General features: G+C 39.6%; 3 protein-coding genes across 4 annotated transcripts in view; all 3 read left to right on the top strand.

The window, feature by feature from the left end:
• The window catches only part of LOC140953615 (uncharacterized), a 107,232-nt gene that overhangs the window by 47,168 nt on the left and 39,677 nt on the right, over positions 1–20,387 (top strand). The gene's annotated exons all lie outside the window — the stretch shown is intronic.
• LOC140953595 (uncharacterized) lies at positions 4,431–13,072 on the top strand. Of its 2 annotated transcripts, XM_073403011.1 has the most exons (5): positions 4,431–8,402; positions 8,811–8,907; positions 10,451–10,609; positions 11,082–11,383; positions 11,899–12,034. In XM_073403011.1, exons 1-4 carry the CDS (start codon positions 4,965–4,967, stop codon positions 11,354–11,356), a joined length of 3,969 nt encoding a protein of 1,322 aa, XP_073259112.1. In that variant the 5' UTR covers positions 4,431–4,964; the 3' UTR covers positions 11,357–11,383; positions 11,899–12,034. The 2 variants fall into 2 exon arrangements, with proteins under 2 accessions (XP_073259112.1, XP_073259113.1); XM_073403012.1 differs by lacking the exon at positions 11,082–11,383 and having other exon boundaries at positions 11,899–13,072.
• Positions 19,420–20,387, top strand: part of LOC140953603 (uncharacterized) — an 80,825-nt gene continuing 79,857 nt past the window's right edge. Inside the window, exon 1 of the mRNA XM_073403021.1 lies at positions 19,420–19,461. The gene's annotated coding sequence lies outside the window, so the exon portion shown is untranslated. The remainder of the gene's footprint in view (positions 19,462–20,387) is intronic.

Genomic DNA, 20,387 nt, shown 5'->3' with positions numbered 1-20,387 from the left:
GGTGTCTGAGAAGAACATAAAGAGCCGTACTCCTTATTTAAGTTGGGTTTGACGGCCTCTCGTGGACATAACGAGAGCTCATAATTTGTATGTCCCAACAGCGCGATAACATCAGTCTGACTTGTAAGCGCGACAGCAGTATCGAATTTGCCGCCGTTCGCGCCCTTAGTTCTGAAGTCCATTAAGTTCTGGGCTGATTGAGCAATTACCGTTCCTTCCTTGACCAGCTTATTCTGAATGGCAGACAACCTGAGGTCTTGCTTTTTCCCATAATGGGTCAATTTCCCCCATATCTCGGGGTTAACTTTAGGAACAGCGAGTTTCTGGTAATTTCGGGCCGTTCGTATTTCTCGCTCAGTTCCATGAGATTGTGGTCGCTCAGTTTCGAGGCCCATCTCTTATTTATAATCTCAGCTAGTTGTTTTGAGACTGGGCTGCTCATTTTATCATCTTTGGTGAAGTCAAGGGCTAATTTGTTCAAGAGTTCGTCTTCGCCCTCACTTTTGCAGGAGTCCTGCGTGTTGGCGGGCAGCGTTGTGTCACTTTCAATTTCCTGTATTTCGTTCTGATCAGCACCACTGTTTAGGAGAGTGGAAACGTCGTCCTCACTGTCACTGTCAGAACCATTAACACAAGTTCTCCGCTTTGTCGTTCTCCCAGCTAAGGGTTCTAAATTCTCAGCACGAGAGTTTCGTTTTGCTGGTCGTTGTTGCTGTGACAAAGCAGCGAATAAATCGCCCATGGCAGTCATCGAGCTTGCCACGCGGTTCCGGCATGTTTTCGTTCAAGGAATTGAGTACACTCAGCAGCGAGTCGCTGTTATCGAGTGTAGATTCAGCAAGTAAATCATGTTCCTCGATCTCCTCCGGGGAGGAATTCCTCGCGTCTTCGACGAAGGCTTTGGAAGAGGAATTATCACCCATAAGAAAATCTTCGTGCGATCGCTGCAAATGTCAGCTTGCAGGTGAACGCTCTGGTTACGCACGCACATCTCACGTGATTCCTTAGCGACATTGACCAATGACAAAGTAGAATAGACAGTCGTAATACCATCTGTGAGTTGAATACGTTTGCAACGTAACCGATCAGAAGCACGTACGTGAAGAGTGTTAAAACATCGATCCTGTCTGTATGGACTTTAGGCATGTTGAAATAACCTGCATTCGTTTCGGGAGTTTTTTTCTTCCTCGTGAAAACGAATTCGCCAGTTTTCATTTGATTTAGGAAAGGATAAGAATTTGTATGAAGCTTATTTGGAATACTATTTTTTCGAGGTAAGATTAAGCTATTTTTGATCACGTGACCTGTCTCCTTAGTAACCGCATGAATTCTTTTGCCCAAGTCGATAACGTTGCCCAAAAACACCGGCAAAGTGAAAATATGTTTTTAATAACTTTTTTGGTATTTTTTTAAAAGCCTTTTAGACTGACCCTGCCTGAGTAACCACCAGAATTTTCGACTAATTATGACTTCTAGGAAAGACGGACCTAACATACAATGTCCCAAGACTAGCGAGGATTTGTAACATGGTGTTCCCAAGGTAGTGAGGGCTGCCCGGGGAGACTGCCGCGCGCGACTGCCTTAAAGCAACCAATGCAGAATATTGTAATGACGACTGTTAATCTTGCCCTCAGTCGTTTCGTTTCGCACACAGAATTCAACATCTTTTAAACTACCATCATGCAATTAGATTTAAAAAGAGAGAGAAATTTGGTACCACAAATGTAGACCACTCATCGCCTTTTAGGGGCCTCCGGTCCAAAAAATCACCCTGTTAAGACGATAAATAGCAAATTTGTATACCCTGTCTCAGAATAAGAATTGCATACATAATAAGTGAATTTTTTAAACTACGCCAGATCATGGGATAAGATTTTTTGTGCGAAACCGCGGTTGGTACGACAAATGTAGAAAGCACATGGCAAACCTTTACACTCTCCTAAACTAAACGCTTCCGGTCCGAGAAGATTCAATACGCTATACAGTGAAACTGTATACCGTATAAAGGTGGCTGAACACAGTTTGATAGGTTGTGGATCGTTACCATTCATTGGGGGTGTTATATAAGTCTCGCGGAAGGTCAAACGCTCAAATTTGGCTCGGACAAAATATGTTAATAAGAGATTACATTTATTAGGTTAAAAGTAAGATTTCGATCGTTGCTATGTCAACAGGGATGATTAATAAAATTGTAACAAACAGTTTTTGAAATTTTGAAGGTAAAAGCTTGATTGTTTCGCAAAACTCCTTTGTCCAAAATCTATTTTGAGGCTATCATTGACTGAGTGCAGTATGAACGGGAATTGTGCCAAATTTCTTCAAATTTTAGTGAGTAGTTTTTAAGATATTCTCGTACGTTTACATTGCCTACGATAAAAACAAAAAAACAAAACAAAACAAGGCAACAAGGGCTCAAACATTTCTCCCTTAGTACGCAAGCTCAAGACTATGCGCGCAGTGAGTGATAGACTTGCCTATAAGTCGAGCTCAATTTTTTTCACGAGCGCGAAGCGCGAGCGGTAGATTTTTTATGTTTTCTGCTGTAAAAGCGAGCGAGAAAGGGAGAGCTCGACCTGTTTCCCCTGCAAAAAATCGCATCAAGTGACGTCATTTTGGCGCGAACTATTTGCGTCCCTGTCGCGTGTGTTGTCGCGTGTTTGTGTGGTCGCGAGCTGTCAAAGTATGTCAAAACAAACAAACAACGGAAAAACATTCCGAAAAGAGGAAGTAAATAAAGGAATGTTCAATACAAAAAACGGGTAATGAACAAAAGTGTCGTCTTGTGATATTTGTGAGCTTAGTCTCCAGACGTTTCGGGCTCGTTGCAAGGTTTGCATACGCCATGAAAGAAAACATAAAAAAATAAAAACTTTGTAGTGCGCGCGCTCAAAACAAAACAAGTCGGTAATGTTTTTTCGCTCCGTGGCTGCCAGGAAAATCCGACCTTGGTAAAGTACTCCAATGGAGGAACATAAAACGCCCACTACAGCTTTGTATCTGAATACTGGCGATAAAACGAAATCGAAATAAAGCCCGCAAAAAATACACAGTTCAAGTGATCAAGTCACGTTTTATGTGGCGTGATCGAGTTTGATTGACGGCGCATCATTGAAACCGTTGGTGATTGGATAAAACCAGAAACTCATAAGCGTGTAACTCGCGTTCAATGCTCGTGAATATTCATGTTTACCATATTTGGAAACCTTAGTGACAGATATCCATTTTCAACAAAATGGCTGCCGCGTGATTACCATGCAGGTGTTTTAAGACAAGAGTTCTGCATTTCAGGGTTAAAAATACACCGTTAAAAGACAAAAAATGGAAAGAGAAAGTTCAAAAGAATGCTCAGCTTTCTTTTTGTGGAGGAAGGGAAGCTTTTCATCAAGAAATCATCCTTCGAGGAATTCAACCTTGTTTTCTTCAACCAAGGCAGTGAAGTTTTTGCTGAATTTTGAGGTACATTTTGCACTCTGTGGCCGAGACAATTACGTTTTTGAAAGGGAATTTATGTATTTTTAAATGTTTCATAGACGTTTTATAAATTTTTCTTTTCGGCGCTAAAGAAAAATTACAAAATGTGCCCCGATTTGAGATGGATTTTGTGTTGAATTTTGCCAAGTGCTCTGCCGATTTCACTTGCGTGAACGGATCCACGATCCAGATAGTGTTTTCCGAATTGCTTTAAAGGATTAACTTTTTGGACTTTGAATAAAAAATTTTCAAGAAACGGCTTCTCTGTCTATTGTTTTGAGTTTGTTCATTCATAAACTTAGCTCAAAACACGATCGTGACTACAACATCCAAGCTGAATTTAAGTTTAAATGCTTCTCACATTCATTACACGCATCTCTTTTTGCGAAGATGTCAGGTTTAGGTTTTGGACACTCTTTCGATACGCAGCTAACGAATTTTATTCGAAAATATTGTTTACTGTTTATTCTAGACTTTTAATATAAGAATTTTAAAAACCTATTTGCAGTATAAGTTTACTGTGCAGAGGGTCAACGAGGTATCGCTTTTTGAAGTGACAACTTCAAGAAGTTGCGAGGACGTCAGTGGGTTTCATAACGTTACGTTTGGCCCGGGTGGTAAGGCAATAATACATTTCTGCTCAGTGTTTCGGTACGATTCCTGGTTTCAACCTTTGAAAGCTTTCTCGGCTTTTGGGAGTTTTTCCCCCATTTGTCGGCCATTTTTTTAAGCGGGCGCGGGAAAAATTACATCACGTTGTTTACGAAGTTTGATTGGTCAGTTATCTTTTCTTCTCGTTCCAAATATGGTACTTTCGAAAATGAATAATCACGAGCATCGCACAAAGCAAACATATGAGAGTTACACGTTTCAACCCCTTATGAGTTTCTGATAAAACCTACAGGAGAAAAAGTCCTCCTGTAAATTTGGCGCACTGCAGGGGATAAAAGTCCTTCGCGCCGGGACCAACTACCGGAACTGGAAATGAGAAGCGAAGGACTTTGAGAAAGTCTAAGTCCGTGAGTGAGATCACTCAATCGGTATGTCAAAGGTACGAAAACAGACAAACAGACAAACAGTGGATCTTCAAGGACCTGGATAACTTCCACTGACAAAATCTTGTCATTTTTCTGCGTACCTTTTCGTAATGAAGATGTTAATTAACACTCAAGGGATAGAGCATTTCTAAGGAGACTGTGTTCAGCTACCTTAAAACTCAAGACCCTTAAAAAAATATCTTGTTCAGCCGTTTAGGGATTGCAATATGTTTTCAAATTTGTGGATGCCTTAATTTTTTTTAAGATATGAAATCTTTACGGATTAGCAAATTTGGGTCTTGGCCATGCCTTAACATACTTGTGTTGGGAAGTCAATGTTTTTACTTCATAGACCGTGCTATCTACGTTACTGATAATTTTCCCCCCTCTGAACTAATTTGCCAATTGCAGGATTAATTTTCCCGAAAGGTTCCAAGCGTCCGCGGTGCATCAAATATGGCCTTTTTAAACGAGTATACCGATGAACAGCTGAACTATTACAGAATTTGTTGTGTAACTACTGATATACTAGCGGAGGGTCTGAGAGAAATATTTAAACAAGAATGGGACAAACTGTACAAATCAACAAAAGGAGAATGGAAAGACGAGCCTCGTAACGGAATGGACTTTTATCACGGAGAGTCTCCTCGAAATCAAAAAAGAAACGCTCGTCTTTTGGCCACTATGAAAAACGGAAACAGTGGGGAATGGGATTGTACAATGCTATTTTACGCCATCCTTTTCTCTGATTGCGTCGGGCCAAGTCTTAGCGCAATAGTCAGAAAAAATGTAGATGATCTACGAAATTTCAGGAATGAAGAATTCGCTCACATGCCACAAGGTAGTCTCCCTGAGATTGATTTTCAGAATGCTATTAGCAAAGTTGATGTTACGTTTCAAGCGCTTAGTCTTCCCACTGTAAAAATTCAAGACCTAAAATGTCAGAAAACATTTCCAACAAAAGACTTGACAAAGGTCCTGAAAGAAGTTGATAATCTGAAACAAGAAGTTAAAGAAAAAGAGAGTCAGCGCCAGGTCCTTGAAGATCAGCTGCAAAATGAAGCACCCTCATTCTGTGTTCTCCCTCCTAAACCTTCGCATGAAATCGGTGGTCGTGAAAGTGAAGTAGCCAAAATAGTCCAACAGCTGAGGGAACTAAATGAGTCCAGTGGCAACAGGTTGAGTTATCTATACATCTCAGGGAATCCTGGAAGCGGAAAATCACAGCTAGCTGGCCTTGTATCTGAGAGATTCTTTGACGACCTCAAAGAAATGCCAGGTGGGTCTTCATTTGTAATGACCTTAAATGCTGCAAGCCTAGATTCACTTCTGGAGTCGTATGCCTCATTTGCTCGCCATTTAAAGTGCCCAGACTATTCAATTGTGGAAACCCTCAGCTCAAAGGACTTGACCGTGGACGAAAAGATCACAAGTCTTAAGATGCTTGTCGCTGTAAAAATTACCTGTTACACGTCGTGGCTACTGGTGGTTGACAATGTCACTACCATGTCATCTGTACATGTCCATTTACCACAGTTTAATTCAAAGGCATGGGAACGAGGCCATTTGCTCATTACGACGCAGGACACAACGTCAATTCCCTCAAAAAGCTCTTTGGTTAATCACATTTCAGTAAGCCAAGGTATGGAGCCCGATGATGCCCGTTCATTATTGTCCAAGCTTTCTGGTATCCCTGTTAGCGAGCTAGTAGGAACAGTAGCACAAAGACTGGACTATCAACCTCTTGCTTTAGCAGGCGCTGCTGTCTTTGTTAAAGAGATGCGGCAGGACGGGGTATCGACGCATTTTGGGTGGAAGGAATACCTTAAGATCATAGAAAAAGGCAAAAGACAGAAAACGGAGGATGCACTTGTTGACACTAATCCAATTTATCCAAATTCAGTGACCAAAGCAATAACGTTAGCCGTCGAAACACTGATGAGATCCGACAAAGTTCAAGAACACCTTTTCACTTTTCTTGCCCTCTGCGCTCCACGGCCATTAAACATGGACATAGCAGTTAGTTACATCATGAACGCACATGAAGAGTTTGATGAAGCGGACAAAGAATTAATTCGCATGAGATTAAAAAGAAGCTCACTTCTGCTGCTCCAAGATGACGAGGCTGGCTGTTTTATTCGACTTCACCAGGTTGTGCATGATGCTATGAAAACTGTAGCAAAAGAGTACGCAGAAAGGCAAACCGATAAGGTCGTTTGTGGGGTCATTACAGCATTTAACGAATTTATCGTCGCAACTCCAACACAGAATGAGCGACTAAACACCAGGCACATCGCTCCACATTTGAAAGTGTTAACTACAGTAACTGACAAAGTGTTTTTGCGAAATAAGTTCTTGCAAGTTCATGATAAGGAGATTTCGGAAAAATGCGAAAACCTTGGAAATATCTGTCAAATTCACTGTGAATTCGAAGAAGCAAAAACATATTTTGAATATTCGCTCACTTTTACGCTTCAAGAGCTCGGCCCAGAGCATGTTGATGTTGCAACAAAGTACGATAACTTAGCCTTGATTTACCAGGATTTAGGTGACTTTGAGCAAGCCAAGGAGTATCAGCAACGTGCCCTAAACATCCAACTGGACAAGCTCGGCCCAGAACATGTTAATGTTGCAACAAGCTATAATAACTTAGCTTTGATTTACAATGGATTAGGTGACTTTGAGCAAGCCAAGGAGTATCAGCAACGTGCCCTAGACATCCAACTGGACAAGCTCGGCCCGGAACATGTTCATGTTGCAACAAGCTATAATAACTTAGCTTTGATTTACCAGGATTTAGGTGACTTTGGGCAAGCCAAGGAGTATCAGCTACGTGCTCTAGACATCCAATTGGAAAAACTGGGCCTGGAAGATGCTGATGTTGCAACAAGCTACCATAACTTAGCTTCGAGTTACAAGCTTTTAGGTGACTTTGAGCAAGCCAAGGAGTTTCAGCAACGTGCTCTGGACATCCAACTGGACAAGCTCGGCCCGGAACACGTTAATGTTGCAGAAAGCTACAATAACTTAGCTTCGATTTACAAGGATTTAGGTGACTTTGAGCAAGCCAAGGAGTATCAGCAACGTGCTCTGGACATCCAAGCGGACAAGCTCGGCCCGGAACATGTTAATGTTGCAAAAAGCTATAATAACTTAGCTATGATTTACCGGGATTTAGGTGACTTTGAGCAAGCCAAGGAGAATCAGCAACGTGCTCTGGACATCGAAGTAGACAAGCTCGGCCCGGAACATGCTGATGTTGCAACAAGCTACAGTAACTTAGCTTTGATTTACAAGGATTTAGGTGACTTTGAGCAAGCCAAGGAGTATCAGCAACGTGCTCTGGACATCGAAGTGGACAAGCTCGGCCCGGAACATGTTAATGTTGCAAGAAGCTACAGTAACTTAGCTTTGATTTACCAGGATTTAGGTGACTTTGAGCAAGCCAAGGAGTATCAGCAACGTGCTGTGGACATTGAACTGGACAAGCTCGGCCCCGAACATGTTAATGTTGCAACAATGTATAATAACTTAGCTTCGATTTACGAGGGTTTAGGTGACTTTGAGCAAGCCAAGGAGTATCAGCAACGTGCTCTGGACATCGAAGTGGACAAGCTCGGCCCGGAACATGTTAATGTTGCAACAAGCTATAATAACTTAGCTTTTATTTACAAGGATTTAGGTGACTTTGAGCAAGCCAAGGAGTATCAGGAACGTGCTCTGGCCATCGTAGTGGACAAGCTCGGCCCGGAACATGTTAATGTTGCAACAATGTATAATAACTTAGCGTCGATTTACCAGGGTTTAAGTGACCTCAAGCAAGCCAAGGAGTATCAGGAACGTGCTCTGGCCATGAAAGCAGACAAGCACCAGCTCGACAAAACACCAAATAAGGTACATGAAGGACAGCTAACAGACGCAATAAACTATATTATGGGAATTATATTTCTTCTGGATAGTTTTTACGCAGTCATAAAGGTTTATCGCGTTGGTGTTGTGTTAAAATTTAAAAGGCTGAATTTTGCAGGGTCTTTTTTCTCAGCAGCATAAGTTCCGTCTAAAACTGCGAAGATCGTCTTTGCATTTTTTCTTCCGCAGATCCAATATATGACATTCATATAATCTTTATAAATGATTTTAATTTGATAAACTTCATAACGTTTACATATATTAATTATGGAATCGATATTTGGGACGTTGGTAAGACATCTCTTAATTCAAGTTTAACTGTAACAGTTTCCGTTTACGCTCTATTCCTGCTTTCCGTATCTTCAAGTTTCTTCGAATGAAAAAACCTCTTAGTCCTTGCAGATTACTCAAGAAGCTGAAAGGCATTTATCACAATCCAGGAAAGAAGATAATGACGACGAGGATGATGATAAAGGCAGTAGTACGGACGGTAAAGCAGAAATCATTGTTAAGTTAAAAATGTCTCCTCCTGCTAACTTTTAACGATTTTAATCAAGGGCGCGTTTCTTTTAGAAAAAATCCGATAAGCTTTGATACAGTCTTTGGACTTGGCGCGACAAAGGGAACGTGAGTAACAACCCGGAGATGGATTCTTCAGCGTTCCAAAAATATTTGTGTGAAACGCCTGCAATAACGTAGAATACTCGACAGGTGTATTGTTTTTGAATCCATGCCCAAACAAACGCACTAATACTATAAATGCGGATTTAGATTTAACCTATCACGAAAACTATTTTGAGTGTGTTTTTAGTTTAAAGAAAGAAAGGCAAAATCCGCGTTTGGATGACTGTTTCAAAGAAAACTGCCCTAGATCAAAAGTCAGCTACGTCCAAAACGAAGTTTTCAGGCAAACACAATTTCCGATTTGGGGCTGCTTATTCAGACAAACTACAGATGGAGTTCAACACCGCGATTTACTAAAGCCATTTTCAATTTTGCTAACCTCATGATCCAAACATTGCTTGCCTCTTATGGTATCAAGGAAGCTTTCAGCCCTGGCAAACCTAGTAAAAAACAAATATCTACTTTAAATAAACGAGTTCAAAGCGAATTAGGAGTTGATCCGAGATACAAAACATTAGGTGCGGTTACACTAGACCTTTTCCCCAAAGCTCCCATTGGGAAAATAGCTTGGGTTGGGTCCACACTGGGTAATTGATCACTGCCTTGGTTGCAGTTATACAGTGATAAATTGCCCAAAGGGAAGAAAAAACGTGAACCCAGTTTTGAGGTAAATGTTGTTGTAAACATTGAAGCTCACATAATCGTATTAATAAAACCTGCTCGACATCAATTAAGCTTAGAAAGAGAGATTCAGTCTTAAATTTTGAGACTAAAAAGTAAGATGTTGACTTCATTTTTTTTTATAAAGAAAGACAAATTCTCGCTCAAAAGTCAAAAGTACGGGTTTACAAAAGTGTTTGCAACGACTTCATGAGGAAGTAATTCTTGAACACATGTAAAGAAAACTTACGAGTGTTTTGAGGAGCTTTTGAATTTATGTAAAAGTGTAAAATACAGAAAACATTCAGAGCAGCGCTCAAAACCCTGCTGAGGTTTCGAACATTGAGTCCAGTTTGGCGCTTGATTTGGCGCAAAGACGGTCTCAGCACCTAAACAACACGTGATTTCTACTTTTTGGTACGTTTCAATGTCTCTCCTGATTGGTTGAGCCGCTTTAGGTTCTTATTAACCGATAGAACTTACGTCAGCGCGGAACTGTCATGGGTTATTCTCTTGTTCGGAATTGATGTATCCATGGAAGTTTCCCAAGGCAACTTCATCTTGGGAAAATCGGTCACACACAAAAAGCTGCTTCCTCGTGGGCAACCGTCATTTGCCCGTTTGTAAAATGAGTAGTGTAGCCGCACCTAATCTAGGTCGCATAAAAAGGATATGTTGTGGTCAACGTTTGCCTTCCCTCGTATCTTGTGCATTAGAATTATAAGCTGAACTACTCGTTCCTTTCACAGACAAAAGAGCCAAGACAGACAAACACAATGTTGGACAAAAAAAGCAGCAGGAGGCTAAGAAAGGTGCAGATGCTGATTGTGATGTGTTATCTGAGGGAGATGGCTTCCTGGATTCACAGGGAGAGGATCTCATATCTGAAAGCTTTTCATCTTTATATGGTGAGATATTTTGACCCTTTAGTCCCCAATATCTGTCTCTGTTTGTATGTATGTCACTGCTTTCTTTGCAAGGTTACGGCTCACCACAGTACCTCTTTCATGCCCATATCATCATCATCATCATCACTATAATCACCATCATTGTTTTTGTTATTATCTTCATCACAAACACGTGTATCGCATTATCTGGCTCAGTTTTTCTTTCTCATGAAAGAATGTCCTTAAAGATATAATTCCGTACATGGAGAAAGATTTTCGATCAGACATTGTAGTTGACACTTCGTTCCTCCTTGTTTTTATTTATCTTGTCCTATCAAGAACGTAACATAAATTCCTGGCCTTACTATTTAAGTAAAAGAAAAATGGTAACATCAATCATTAAAAGAAGCATTTATTTTCTATCTAAAATTATACGGCAACAACAATAGCAATATTGTACAATTGAAACGGTTTTCACTATGTGTTCGCATAGTGGAAGATGCAACAACTTTGACACTTGAAGATGGCCTTCAGGCAGAACAGACATCAAGCGAAGATGAGGATGTATTAACACAAGAAGGACGCGGGCTAAAAGACTTGTGGGAAGGAGATGAAGGAAAGGAGTCCTGGGACGAGCACGAGGCCGCCGCCGCCGTCGACGACGAGGATGAGGACGAGGACACGGATCGTCCTCACCGTCGCACCCTCGTCCTCATCCTCGCCGTCGTCGTCGTTGCCCTCGTCCTCGTCCGGACCAGGATGAAATGAAGAGAACGTCTGCGTTGTTTTTACAAGGTTAGAAATAATGGCAGCTTGATAAGACTTAAAAGATATAGAGCATCGTAAGTGAAATCCATGCATAGAACACTGCTGTGGCAAATCATCATCATTGCTGTCAGCCGATGCTACTAAGACTGATGGACTTACGACTGTAGGGTTCATCATAGTTTGATCTGTCGTTAGCACTCACCTGAGAACGGTCGAGATTGATGTCTCTCCTTTTCACGTTTCTCTTAGCAACATCTTTGAACCTTTACCTAGGGGTCCCTTGATTACCCATTCTCAAACAGAGCTGAGTTGGATTATCCATCCTATGCAAGTGACCGGCCAGAGACTCCCTGTAAATATAGCCCCACCAACCGGGAGTGAAATATCTATTTTCCGCAGTCTCTGGATGAAATTTTATGGAGTAATCATTCATTTAATAAAGCGTATTCAGCCAAAACTTTTACTATTTCGGATTTTGTTGTATTTGGTCCTTATCAGGTGTGTAAGCAATTTTTGAATGAGCTGTTCCTTTTTTTTTTCAGCAAAAGCTGAGAAGCGTCCAGCAGAGCCGGTAACAGAGGAGTTTTCAGTGAAGAGGAAATTCCGGAAAGCAAAAGACCTCGTGTATCCCCGGTACCTTTCTCGGGTGGGTTGGGACAAGGCTCAGGAACAAGTACCCCAATTCCGGTAATGAAAAGAGCCCTCAGGGAAGTAAGAAAGTACCTCACAAGTAAGCCCATGACCTGTAAGGTCTTTTTTCAAAAACCTTCAAGAGCAAATGTACAGGACTGTCTACTAATGCGACCATGGAGAAGCTTGCTGCTATTTTGAGGAAGATATTATAAGAGCAGAAGGCCATGAAAGCGAATCTTTATCTGGCGCTGAGATAACAGAGCTTAGATCTGCATGCAGATCATTTCTGGATTCAAAGATAACCAACCAAAGACTTGATTGTTTTGCACCATTTAGTAAGAACTATATTTTTAAGGTAGCACATGTAAAATCCACTTTGTAGTAATTACCGGGATATGATTAACAAACAGAAAAAGGTTTCCGTTCCACGTTGACAATTGCTGGATACGTCAAATTGTGAAACCTTTCCTGTCAATTGCCAAACTGGATTTTTAACAGCACGTAAATGATGGAAAAGGATAATGTTTCAATGTAAATAATGCATGGTTTGATTTAGGGGTGGTCTGAGGAAATCGCGCCGTCCTTTTTTCTGTGAAATTTTGCAATTTTTTCTTGCAGAAATCTCAGTAATTTATAGCTTGCAAGTGTCCAGCAGATCATCCCCCCACCCCACTTTCTGAATTTTCTATACCCCCTTGTAATGTTCTTAAGCTTTTAGTTTTTTTTAGTATGTTGTTGAAGTTGTTCATTTAAAACTCCATTTGCTTAACAGATTTACTAATAATATTGTAAACGTAAGACCACACAATTTTCAACATGAGGTCTTATTGGTCCGCAAGGGACTGTCCACTGTAATGTTGTGAAGTATTTTTTAGGTTGTTATGAAGATTTTTGTCATGTGGTATTTACTTAGCTGATTTTATGTTTGCACTTGAAGATTCACTCGTGCCTTGCAAGAGTCTCGTTATAATTAGGTTTTTATATCAAGGTTAATCTGTAATTGTATAGACAGGTTTTGGAATTTTATTGTCTTATAAGGTAGGGTTTTTTCTAACATAATTTTATTAAATTTGAGTGTCAGTCCTTGAAGTGAGCACGTTTTTGGGTTATAGCTGACTATGTATATTACCTACATCAGAGTTCCTGTTTTGGTTTAAGTTGGAGCCTCGTGGGTTTAGTTTTTAGAAAGTGCGTTCATAACTTCCATGGTCAGCAAGAAAAAAAATGCACTTTATCTGAGCGTCAATGCATTTAGTGCGAAACTCCTAATTGGGGACACTATTTTGGCTCCAACTGGAGAGCATCCTCGGATACCCAGGGGCGGTCAGTTGAGTCGGAAAAAACGGCAGTGGCCAATAATAATGGTGGCCAATAATAGACCCCATCTTAGTCACGTTTGGGCAAATGTAATTTTCTCGATCCCACCATAGTTAAGGCGATGTTACACGGAACGATTCGCAAAGACGATTTTTAGCGCAACACAGCATTACAACATAGTTGCGACATTATTTTGAATGGTTGCAACATTGTTCCAACATTGCTACGCTGTGTTGCGCTAAAAATCATCGTTGCGAATCGTCCCGTGGAACATCACCTTTACTTTCTACTTATGTATCTACAGTGCTTTATAAAGAATGAAGAATACTTCACTTTTCACCTACAGTACAAACATTCTGGTACGTTTGCTAACCGTAAATGTGAAGAACTTTCTTTACTCCAAAAATCCGAAAATATGCGACCCCATTCTAGTGACTCCATTGAAAATGCGACCCTATTATTGTCAATCCAGAGGTGAAAATGCGACCCCATCCAGCGTCACATCCCCATTAGCCCCTTATAAGGAATTACCTCCCCCGGGAATGACTTATACCTGCGACTGACTGATAAGGACTGAGAAAGTACACTTCTATCATTAGATGCCCTGTGATAATAAATATACTTTTCTGTTCTGAAAATGGAACACTTGCCTCCTTTTCCACTCGAGCCCGGCCTTTCGGCTCCCGTTTTCTCGTCGCCATATTGGAAAACGAAAAAAAACCTGTCAGGGAACTGTCAGGGGACAAACCTAGAATCCGTGGAATCCCTAAATAACATCTACCTCAGGTCTTTGCACATTCTTGTTTGGAAAGAAAAAAAATTAACTCATAAGAAGTCTCCACTGTTAAAATTGGCTCACCCTTTATAATATTGAATTCAACAGGGTTTCCAAAACGCTGGCACAATCCCAGCGGGGGAGGGGGTGGTACTCAACAAGTTTTATACGGGGATCCCACCCTAGCCTGCGTAGCTGGCGGTATTGTGTGGGTGCGAGATTAAAGTTTTGGCGGCGGAGCCGTGTTCCAAAAAAAGGGAGCAGGGACGAGGCGGTTCTCGCGGCTTCGCCGCTCGTGACGGCTACGCCGTCAAATCTCACTCGACTATATTACAACGGCTCCGCCGCCAAATCTCACTCGACTATATTACAACGGCTCCGCCGCCAAATCTCACTCGACTACTACACAATACCGCCAGCTACGCAGGCTAGCCCTAGCTCTAACCCCTTGCTATTTAATAAACCATTTTTCACGAAAAAGGTTCCCTTTTCATTTACCTTGTATTGACAAATGGTATCCCTTTATTCTATCAAGTTTCTTAGAACTTTTCATCCCTTTTAACTGTTGTGACTGCAATGTCTTTTAAAATGAATCAGTCCCAAAATCAGAACTTTTTTGTACTCTTTAACTCCACAAAGTTACCTTTTAGCCCTTTTGGGCCTTTTTACAGATCAAAATGACAGATTTCTCTACCCCTTTATACACTTCAACCAGAAGTAATCGGCTCCTGTTTCAACTAGTGAAATCCCTGTACTTTTTCATATACCTGAAGGTAGCCCTTTAGCTGCCTTTAGGGACCCCGGCCCTGTATGGGGTCATTATATAGGGAGTCTCCCCATTCCCCGGGGTGACAATAGCTCTCTTCTTAAAACACAGTTTGAAGAATATTTCTTCCAGGCATTTTTGTTTGCTAGAATTGAATGGTCTTTGAGTGCAAGATAATTGGGGCAATCTTCTTGGTTCTTAAAGACCTCCATTGGGATAAAAACACAAAAGTGAAAAATTTTACGTACCTCCCTTTTTGTAGTCTGCTACAAAGCCGTTTTTAGGGTCGTCACGCAATGCTCCTCAGGTGCGTTGCGTGACGACACTAAAAACGGCTGTGTAGCAGACTACCCTTTTTGCCATCCGGGATAAATGTGCCCCATACACCAATACCCAAATGCTCTTGAACCCTCGCGCTTTAAAGATCAATTTATTAGGTGAACAAAAGTTGAAAGTTTTAAAACATATTAAACAAGAGATATTCGTCAGGGTATTCGGTCTTTTCGCTCCGTGTCCTTCCCCGCCCCTCCCTTGCTAACAAGCACCTGAAAATGAGTGACCTTGGGTGACCTAAGCCCTGATTTCGGCTCGGTGAACCTTGATCTGTCGCGGTCGATGATGGCGAACCAATTGATTAGGGCTCTGTTCGTATACAGTTTTGTTTTGTTTTATGGCTTTATGGTATGTTTTTTTCTGTTGTTGACTGCTATGAGGAACCTTGAAATACCGAGAAGAGGAAAGCGACGAGAAAAACGTAAGTAACGATCGGTAAATTTGCACCGGTGCAAACTCGGCCTGGTCGATTCATCTTGTCTGTTGTGTTTTGTATCTTAAGTTAATTCGGTCATCTTTTTGCGTTTTATAGTGCTCACTACAGCAGGGACTCTTCGAAACGTTAGCTTTACATCAATTAATGAGAAAGCTGGCAAAATTGCTTCCCCATCCAGAGCATACTATTTTTAAAGCGGCACGTAGAGAAGAAAGCGAACTGTTAGCTAAGCTTAAGCTTATGTATGTAAGCTCACTTTGGGCGGCTACAAACTGGTTTTCGTAATGACCATAAAAAACCCGGTCATTATTTTTTTCTGTGATGGGTAGTTAATGGTTGTTTTATATTTTTAACACTATTCTTTATTTTCGATTCATTGACTGCCCAAAGAACTGCTATGAAGGACGCCATGCAAATAAACAAAAGTAAACACAAGTGAAATACTTTTTTACTATGCGTAACCGTGAAATGTTATTCCCTGTAATTGTACAGTGACTTCTGCTATTGCAGGATAACGTGCCAATCAATTTGAAACTTCACCATCCAACACCCCCACACGGGCAACCTCTGGGGCATTTGAACTTTTTAAAGGGACAGGTTCACGGTATTGTGCATGTGTGAGTCTGACAGTACCTGATTGTTTTTAAACCAATCGGAAGCGAGTTGGATGCACGCAGGGAAATTTACGCAGGAGTATTTCTGGACATTTGGTTCGATTTTATATGTCCCCATAATTCATATTCTTTGCTATTCCTCAGATATGTGTTGCAGCCAGTAAGAATAAAATTTACAGCCCTGTCCTGCTCCGAAACAAACATTTACCTACGTGTATTTTTATGAGGTCTTTTACATACTCACGCTAACACAGCAGTCACCAATTGGCAAACAAAATTTGTAAACAAACCTAAATAATAATTAATTAAAAATTTTTAATGCGCCTTTTCCTTGCCTTTTTCCGCCTTTTCCAAAAAACCTTTTATTACTGATCTCTCTGTTTGCCTTATATAAACCTAGAAATACCTGCAAATAGCACCTGACCGATGACAAAAACACAGCGTATGAGTATAAAGATTATCCTAAATTGAGCTTAAATTTCAATTGCTTATCAGCAAATGAAAAGATAGATCAGCTAAGCTTCTCTATCTCCAAAGACTCTTGAGAACGTCCTGTTGGTGGATGCCTGTAACGTCGCTTCCGAGACTCCATTCACAAAATTGATTTTTCGTTCCTAAACACCATTCTCCGAAATAGCAGACTTCACTCGCTTACGTAGAGCTATGGATGAGCGAATTTAAAGACAGATTCCTGGATTCCTTGGATTCGCAGTTGATGTCTTCTTCGTATTTAGTGTTGGCCTGTATGTTTTATTCTGAAAGCTGTCACGACGCACACGCGCATTACCGTAAATTCTCCACTTTAATACAGGCCTGGTCAATGCAGTGTTCAAATACCACACTACTGTGTGACAGGCGTTTGAAGGGAAAAGGGATGCAAGGAGGCCATTATTTTCATGTTATAAACATACACCAGACGAATGTTAAAATCCGAATAGGTCAGTTTTCAAAACATGCCAATCACGGCCTTGATATTTAATCCAATTGGTTGAAATTAACATCACGGCCGATCTTTCAGTAACCATTTAAAAATATGTTGTTAGTGAAGTGTAATGAGATTTCTGTACAGAATTCATGGTTAGAATTAGAAACTGAAGGCATCAATTTCAGCTTGAAAGGAGAATAGAAGAACGTCTATTATTTAAAGAACCATATAAAGGAAAAGACCTGCCAGCTAGATGAGTTTTACTGACTGTTTTTGAGAAGTCTCCCAATGGCTTGTTTTACTCACTAGAAGAAAATTATGTATGTGTTGTAATTGGAAATATTTGATTTTATTGCTGTCCATATACCGGTATATCTTTTTATTTCATAGGTTCCCCAATTAGCTTCATAGCTAAAGTACCTGACACTTAAATAGAGTTTATTATTATCATTATTGTTATATTATTTTATAATTATTCATTAATGAAATCTTCATGGGGGTTATATGCTTGACCTGGTTTGACTCTTAAAGAGTTGATGTTTTCATTTCACTATAGCTCTTGCATGCCTTCTTGACCCTGAGCTTGGTGAACACCATTTCCTGAGAACAGCATCAAATATCAGGATCCATTATGTTGCTAAAGGAGACACAGGCAAACCACTTATGCTGTGTATACATGGGTTCCCTGAGGTAATGTACACATGTTGCTAAAGTTTTATTATTTTTATGGTCATTGCAGCAGATGTGTTTGTAAACCAAAGCAATTAAAAAGTTTAAATCATCCTGCCATCTGGATCTAGAAGTACAATGGTTTGTTATTTAAACATTAAATTTTATTGACGAAGTTAACCATACCCTAAGAGAATCAAAAAATTCATTGCGAGGACTCACTTTGACTTAATATCATTAAACAAAAAAAAAAAATAATTAGAAGAGAAATAGTAATTGGTCGAAAGCGGCAGCAAAACAAACTAAGAAGACATTTAAGGAATGCTAACAGGTGGAACGTACATATTTAGGTATTTTAAAATCTCTTCGATTCAGATATAAAAGACTGGACATGATGAAATAAATCATTATTTTGCTCTGGAGACAGTTATAATTTGTGCTTTAGACACAGAAGACCACCTGTTAACAAGCTAGGGTAAACATGCAAATAAAAGTTGCCTGATGATTGCTTTGCAAGAGACATGAAACTCTGAGTAGCAGTAAATGTTCAAGATTTAATTCAGTTCCATCAGTCTAGTTGTAAGTATATTTTATATTTTTATTAGCAGATGTAGAGCCATTTTTCATGGAAATACTGTTAATAAACTATTATTATTATTATTATTATTATTAATACGAAGAAGTACCGGGATAAATAAAGTGAAGTTTGAAATCAACAACAGCTAATGCGTATCGAGTCAAATTTATTTTTGACAACAATTTCTACATGAACGTGAAAATATTCAAACTATAAACTGAAACTTCTTTTCACTAACATTTTATATACAGAATACTTAACGACAAAATCAAGGTTCTTTGAAGATATGGACTTAGTGTTTAGTTGTATGTGTTGTAAGTTAGTAACAATTGAAAGCAAACATTAAAGCGCCAATTTAGTGTACGACCGTGAGATCTCTTGCATATTCATGAGGTGTCAAAACGCTTTTACCCGCGTATAGGCCGCAACCCTAATTTCGGTCCCATTTTTTCGGGAAAAAAGTGCGGCCTATCCGTGGGTAAATATGGTATTTAATAATGAGTAACTTAGAAAATATTATGCAGGCATTGAAAACCACTGACCCTGTTTTCTGTGTTAAATAAAATCACTTTGCAGTTTTGGTATTCCTGGCGATATCAGCTGAAAGCTTTTAGTGATAATTTCAGGATGGTTGCTGTGGATTTGAGGTACTGTAAAAAGTATATAATGATTTGTAAAATACAAATTGCAAGTAGCCAAACTGTATATAATGGGCGACTGCTAATACATACCTGAGTAATTAAGTTAAACAACAAAAATGAATTAGCAACAAAATGTGGAATTTTTGTCAAGTTAAATAACTTATTTTTGGCATCCTTGAGACTGACAGTAGTTATAGCTCAGTCACCTGATAATTTAATTCAAAACTGTTGAATATGCCCTTTCCCTATCCCATTGTTAGTAGTTTATTTTGATTTTGTGAAAAACAAAATTAAAGAATTTTTATAAAGCTAAATATTACAGCATTATTTTGTATTTAAGGGGCTACGGTGATAGTGACAGTCCCAAAGGGCGAGAACACTACAAGACGTCATTGTTGGTTAATGACATTAAAGAAATTGTAAGTGCACTTATTTATACAGCAGATTGAGTGAAGAAAATACAAAAATGGTTAATCCTGCATTAATGTACATCTTAAACTTTGTCATAAATTATTTTGTAGATTCAAAGGACACTTTTTAATTAAACATGGTAGTCAAGAGGATTTTGCAAAAAGATTACAAATCACAAAAAAACAACAACACAAGAAACAAAACAAATATTTAATATGTAAATATAAGAATAATAACAGTTTTTCTTGAATGTCTGTACAGGTTTGAGTACATTGTCCAATCCACAAATAATGGCTATATGTTTTTGATATTATGCTGTATTAAGGAACTGCAGTTATAAATTAAGTAGTTAAGGTGAAGGAAATCGTCACAGTTTTTTTGCAGATGGTAGGAGAAAATTTAGCCTGCTAATACAGCTGTTTTTCCTTGTTCCTTGCCACAAAGGATGTTTTGCTAGGAGGAACGTCTGCGACTCGGCAACAGAAATTCTATACTGATGATCAATGTACATTGTATAAAATCTGCCTGGTCAGGAGCTCTGATTGGTTGGCGTAGTAGTTATATTGTTTTACTTATTATTTTCAAATGAAAGAGACAAAAGTTACAAGGCCACAAAGGTCAAAATATTATGTAAACGTGATGAATTTATTACAAAACAGTAAATATTCCTAGAATACATTTTCCTTTAGAAAAAGCATCTGAATTTTGCTGTAGCTTGTTTGCAACTACCATAATCGAGCAGGAGAAACTACATAAATTTCAAACAAATTTACATTTGGAACCCCATGACTACTGATTATGCTATGTAAACATTGATTTATGTCATCAGTATGGAATTTCTGTTGCTGAGTTGCAGAGGTTCCTCCTTGTAAAACGTTCCTGGTGGCATGGGGAGAAACTAGGAGAAATGGCTGTATTCACAGGCTCGAGAAAA

Source organism: Porites lutea, chromosome 12, assembly GCF_958299795.1.
Source record: "Porites lutea chromosome 12, jaPorLute2.1, whole genome shotgun sequence".
NCBI classification, from domain to species: domain Eukaryota; kingdom Metazoa; phylum Cnidaria; class Anthozoa; order Scleractinia; family Poritidae; genus Porites; species Porites lutea.
The sequence above is the reverse complement of the archived record's forward strand: the minus strand, read 5'-3'. Positions and strand labels throughout refer to the sequence as shown.